The following is a 6,167-nucleotide window of genomic DNA, read 5'->3' as shown; positions in this document are numbered from 1 at the left end:
GATTGCATATCGCTCGTTCTGCGCTGGGAAAGTTCTTAGTTCTGGTTTCGTGTCATCTGCATCGCGAAATTCAGCGATGGATATATCAACACGCGTGCGCGTTTAAGGGCCTTTTAACAGTGGAATGACTTTCATCGCGTTCTGCTATCTCGCTTTTGCGGAGCATCCCTCTATTTCTTGTGCGGGAAAAAGTGTAACCACGCCCCAGTCACAAAACACGGCTGACCGATTTACATAAAAACCATAATGTACTTGTGACTTTTCAAATGTCAGAGTGTGAAGACAATTCCCAGGATTCGGGGGCCAAAATAGTCTGGACGAAAAACACGTGACATCGGGTAACCGTAAACGGTCCGACCGACGCAAAAATGGCATGCCTGGTGTCGCAGCAGGGGGTCGAGGACTACACTGAGGACGCACACCCAGACTGTCCCTCCAACGCGTCTGTGAAGAGATGTATGCTCATATGGCAAACCCAACCAGTACCTGTTGTAGGCACGTTACTCTAAATGAACTCGCAACAAAATAGATTGAAACAAAAATTCGCAAAACAATAGCCCTGTAGCAATGACATGGAGTAAACTGCAACCCAGCCCACAAACGCTCTGCCCCCCAAAAGCACTAATAACATTTATCGGAAGCGCAAGGCTTCATTCGCCGCTGGAGGCCACGCGATGACGACGACGATGATGATGATTATGATGACTTGAAAAACCGCGAGCAATGCGGGATAGCGTATCATCGATAGAACACCCCCAATGATCATCAGCAAAATGAAGTTGTTCTTTAAGTGGTCCTTCCCCAGTGGGGTGCGTCCGTGACATCTATGCGGATAATGTACAGTCGACCCGCGTTTATCCGGACTTCATTTATCCCGATCCTGCGCTATCCGGGCAAAAAAGCATGGGGATGGATTTCTCCCCATGTATTTCGCCCTCGTTTATCCGGACTTCAGCTGCCGGACTCGGACGAGAATTCCAGGGAACAGAAGTGACTACTGCCCAACAATTGGCTTCACTTATCCGGTCGTTGTCCAGGAATGACACTTGGCCGACACCTAGTCAAGCGAGGTCGAGAACCCTGGTCGTGGCCTCCTTTTTACGGACACAAAGACGGTGTTGCTAGGAAGAATTTTCTCCCTTTCCGACTTTGCACGTTACACAAAGGTAATCCAGCAGTCTGGTCATTTGAAACTAAAAGGTCCGCAACGAGGACCCCTGCGCTGCAATCACAGATGACGCTTTTCACTGCTTTTATTAGCTTTATATTATTTTAACTTGTTTCTTTAAACACTGGTAGATATGATGCAAGCTACAGTGGCACCAAATCTGCGACAGTGACAGAGCAGTTTATGCGCCCGTAACGTCTCCTCCGAAATGAAACTATGGTGAGCTAGAATGAATGGTGTGCGTAACGCTGGCTGCAACCGGGTCAATCTGACGGGCCTGCCGAGAGGTTCAAGGGCCTGGCTCGCTGCCGCTTCTAGCAGCCTCATGGCCACGTGATCCCATGTGTAAAGGGCAGCTGGGACCACCCGGGGGTACCCGCGATGGGCAACAATGAGGCAATCCACCTCTGAAACGGTGGACAACAAGAATGTGGGCCTGCTGGTACATCACGCTCTGCAGATATGATTACGACAGACGTACGAGTTTGGCGTACTGAAATGTATGGTAGGCGGTAGAGCTGCCGATATTTCGAACAGAGACTGTTCTTCTTCTGGGAAATGTATGACAGAGGCGTCTAAGTGCGTACCACGGAAAGGTCACATGACTTATCTTGCGTTGTGGGGCAGTGTACAAGGTTGCTGAAATTTCGGCTGCGGGTTCCCTCCCCCCTTATTGCACACCCCATATAGCTGAAGCGTATACGAAGAGGGGAGTCAAGTCCTGTAGATCACATAAACAAAATACAGAAGCCGACACTGAAGATTTTTGTTTAAGTTCAATTTGTACAAGCTTTCGCGTCGAGGTCCACGCTTCCTCAGGTACAAAGTGAACCTTTGTAAAAACCACTTTGTGAAACCACTTTGTACCTGAGGAAGCGTGGACCTCCACGCGAAAGCTTGTACAAATTAAACTTAAACAAAAATCTTCAGTGTCGGCTTCTCAATTTTGTTTATATACTCCATATAGCTAAGAAGGGAATTGCCTCAGACGTTCTTCTGGGCCAATATAACTGTGTTTGATGTATGGTGCAGGTATACACTGATACATTATGTATACATTGTCTTGGTGTTCTCGATGAAATTTTGTTCGACGCCATTTCTGACGACAACAACATGTGCTAATACATGCAGAGTATTTTGTGATCACTGAGATACCTGAGCCAATCCTTGACATCAAATTACGCACGCTGAAGAACGTCTCCTTATTTGCTTCATAAGATGTCATCGCGTCGTATGCCACGCAAATGTGGTGGTGTACTGTATATGTGTCACGAACATCTTCGAAGCAATGGAAGGTGTGTCTCTGTCTGTTTTATACCCACATCGTACAAGCCGATGCTTCCGCTTAGGAGTTCACAACATGGTTTATATACCATGCACCCAGTCGGAGCTACAACGGATTGTTGCAGTGGAATAGTTTTTCCTTTCGTCATTCGGAAGCTTGTGGTTTGAAGCATTGGAGCCGCACGCTGAATTGTTCTTGCAGACGGGAGAGAAGCACTCACGCTTTTCGGCACGCAGCAGGGAACAAGAAACGTGCAAGGAAGTCTGTTCTGGCCTACCAAATGTTTCGGAATCAAACCGAGCAAAACTCACGTTCCTCGTGGGTTCAGTGAAGTCAGGAATATAACTGTTCACTACTAGGGAACTGTTTTACGACTACCTCAGGCTTCAATCTCAATCTGTGTAGCAGACACTCTGACCGGCTCTGCGGACGAAACAACGCCAAATGTTGTGCAAAACCGAAACACCCCCGACCCCCGACGTGAACGCAGGGTTTGCGGGCCGCAAGTCGCAGTGTCAGCTAATCTAAAAATTCACTTTTTCAAAAACCCTAGATAGTTTAGTGCAACTATTTTGCGCGCATTATCAGCGTTCTCTAATGAACATGCCGTGTGAGTAACAGTTCCGTTCTGTAACCATGAGGTGAATCACCTCATCCCATAAGCATTCATGTAGTAGTTGTTGTTCTGTAAACCCGAAAATCGGCACCAGCCTCGGTGGCTTAGATGGTAGCGTGTGCGTCTTCTGATCCCTAGATCGCGGGTTCGAACCCGGCTGAGGACGCCACCAACTTGGTGGCAGGGTACAAGTTGCTTAGATACGCCGTCTTTCACGAGGGACGTTAAATACGGTGTGCCGTGTGATGAGTTTTCATCGCACGTTAAAGAACCCTCAGGTTGGCAAAAGCAATCCACAGACCGACCGCTGTGGCGTCACTCATGATCTCAGTTGTCTCGCGACGTCAACCCCCAATTACTATCGAAAATCAGTGCAGCTTACCTTTAACCACTGGGCCACGCCAGCTGGTGATGGCTTTCATTTCGTGTTGGTAGTGCTGGTGAAAGAGCTCACCGTTGTCGGCCTGGCAGGTACCCTGGTTCGAATCCCGGTGCCGGCACTGGTGTCTGGGTTTTGCCTGGGTTTTCCTCAGACGCTTTCAGACTTATGTCGGCACGGTTCCCTCACGAGTCGCCGCAGGAGAGACATTGACCTGGACGCCAGTCGTGGCGTTAACCCACCTCTGTGAGGCCGACAACGACGGGCCCTTTCACGAGTACCACCACCACACCACTGCCACCACCCTGCGTTGTCGGCCTTACAGACGTGGGCAATGTCACGACTGAGGCCCCGGGGTAGAGTGCGTCCTTCGCAGACTTCTAAGGGAACTGTGCCGACACATGTCTGAGAGCGTCTGAGGTCCCGTTGACATTGTTAGCAGCCGTGCTGCTTGGAACTAAAGCACCAGTAACAAAACAACTGCTGAAAAGGAGGATGCGAAAATTAATCCCAGGAAGATGACGACGACGGGAATATTTTCCGCGCGGAAGTTCACAAACGACTCGGTGGTTACCTGGGTTGGTCCCATTGCTGGTTTCCTGCAGAGGACAGCTGGGACGTCAGCTGTGAACACCGATGGCTGCAACCGGGAAGGACGAAGCTGGTCCTGGTAAGGATATTCAGGAGTTGTTTTGCACTAGGAGGATTGCAACAGGATAATTGCCCTAACTGGAATGGTAAAATTCACGAACAAGGAATTGCTTAGCGTGACAGTGGTCGTGTCCTTTGCGGCGGTTTCATTGCACCGTGCGGCAAGCGTTTCCATTTGGCTCGCAATGCGGTATTCGTGTAAAAAAAGCGGTTAATAATACCCCTGTTACAAAAGTACAGCCCCTGCTTGGTACCATGGGTGAACTAATAATGTCGTGCATCCACTAATCAGTAACTTTGGTTAACGTCAACATAGCCTGTGACATGTTTCCGCGTTACAGTTTTACCCTGAGCTATTTCGTACCCTGAGTATATTCCAATCTCGCATTTCAAATGTTAAGTAATCTTTCTTTTTCACTTCACTCATGCAGACGTTAGAAATGCATGTTGTCTGCTATGTCTATCCCTGCCGTGGCGATCTTGTCTATAAAATTTGAACGCTTAGGAACATTTGGGTTTAATGACAAGGTTTCATAAAGAATCTCCATGTCATCAGACAACCGCGCAGATTCTACGTGAAAGCTTCTCGTTATGACTAGATGCTTCTAGCCTTTGGAATTTGCGTTTCTTGCTGCTTCCTTCGTAGAGTTCACGGTTTTTTAAACTTATGATCCTTCATGTCAGGGTCAAGGCCACATTATAGATATACGCAAGATACAAAACAATGAGAGAACAGATGCTCTGGGGCTGACCTTTTCAGTGACTTCCATCTTTCATACAAAACAATGTTCCCTTTGAAGTACCCAGCTCCATACATCGATCCCTTACAATTCATCGTAATGTCAAACGAGCGCGGCTAGTATTAACAACACCCCATCAAAATTCACAATGTCCACGTTATTATTTAGCCGTCTCACTGTCAGACAAAATCGGGACTGATCTACATGCAACCATTATCTCCGTTTACAGGGACATCGGCGGCGAATTGTCCGGCTGCGTCATTTCGCTGCACGACCTGCGATATGCTTTTCTCCAGCGAAGCGTACCGAGACCGACACGTAAGATACAAGCACCACCACCCCGGAGGTCCTCACACGTGTTCCGACTGCGGATACAGCACGGCGCATGTGTCAGCGTTGCGAATTCACCGGAGAACCCATACGGGCGAACGCCCGTTTGCGTGCACCCGTTGCGACAGGGCCTTTGCGGACAGGGCTAATTTGGTATCACACATCGCATGTGCGCATCACAAAGCCAAGACTCACCTCTGTGAAACTTGCGGAAAACTATTTCAAGCCCGAAGGACATTAAGGCAACACCGAAGAATTCATACTGGGGAGAAGCCCTTTGTATGCGCGGTGTGCCAGGAAAGATTTACCAGGTTGATATCACTCCGACAGCATGCCAGCACGCACGGGGCAGAGCGTTCTTCTGAAATGCTGCAGGAAAAGAATGAGACAGTGAATGAGAACGTGAATGAGAGGGTGAAGAGAAAGGAACAGGCTTCGCCTCAACGCAACGAAGACGTCATGGATGATAACTGAAGAGAAGAGTGCTGGCGAACGAGGTCTATTTCTCGTCCTCGCGCCTCACCTTAACGACGACTGGCCGTGAAAAAAAATTGATTTATTAATCCATAAGTGGCACTTCGACCTACAAAAATAAATGTGTCCGCATAGATCGTAGCCGGCATATGTGTTCTCGCTTCTGTTTGTTGTCACCATGGTTCGCGAACGAGCCGTTTGACGAACGCAACAAAGACGTCATGGATGAAGGTAAGAGTAGAAGAGAAGAGATGAACTGAAGATAAGAGTGGCTCAACGAGGTCTAATTCTGTTCCTCGCGCCTTATCTTCGAGACGATTAGGTTTCAAAACAAAAAAATTTCGTTTATTAATCTACAAGTAGCAGTTCGACTTATAAAAATAAATATGTCCGCATGGATCGGAGCCGGCATATGTGTTTCCTCTTGTGCTGTTGTCACCTTCGTTTCCACACCAGGCTATTTCCATAGTCTGATGTTGGTCCATGAACATTCTCCAGGAATGGTCGTAGGCTACCTCCGCAGG

General features: G+C 48.2%; 1 protein-coding gene across 1 annotated transcript; it reads left to right on the top strand.

Moving 5' to 3' along the window:
• The first annotated feature begins 3,989 nt into the window (after positions 1-3,989).
• Positions 3,990-5,784, top strand: LOC135375873 (gastrula zinc finger protein XlCGF7.1-like). Its single transcript, XM_064608509.1, has 2 exons — positions 3,990-4,118; positions 5,069-5,784. The coding sequence occupies exons 1-2, from the start codon at positions 4,085-4,087 to the stop codon at positions 5,641-5,643; spliced, it is 609 nt and encodes a 202-aa protein (XP_064464579.1). The 5' UTR covers positions 3,990-4,084; the 3' UTR covers positions 5,644-5,784.
• The last annotated feature ends 383 nt before the right edge of the window (positions 5,785-6,167 follow it).

This window comes from Ornithodoros turicata, chromosome 1, assembly GCF_037126465.1.
Source record: "Ornithodoros turicata isolate Travis chromosome 1, ASM3712646v1, whole genome shotgun sequence".
Classification (NCBI taxonomy): domain Eukaryota; kingdom Metazoa; phylum Arthropoda; class Arachnida; order Ixodida; family Argasidae; genus Ornithodoros; species Ornithodoros turicata.
This window is presented reverse-complemented; position numbering and strand designations above follow the sequence as displayed.

Coding starts and splice junctions, on each gene's coding strand:
- LOC135375873 (XM_064608509.1), top strand. CDS start 4,085: ATGGCTGCAACCGGGAAGGACGAAGCTGGTCCTG. Junction 4,119..5,068: donor GAAGGACGAAGCTGGTCCTG/GTAAGGATATTC, acceptor CTCCGTTTACAG/GGACATCGGCGGCGAATTGT.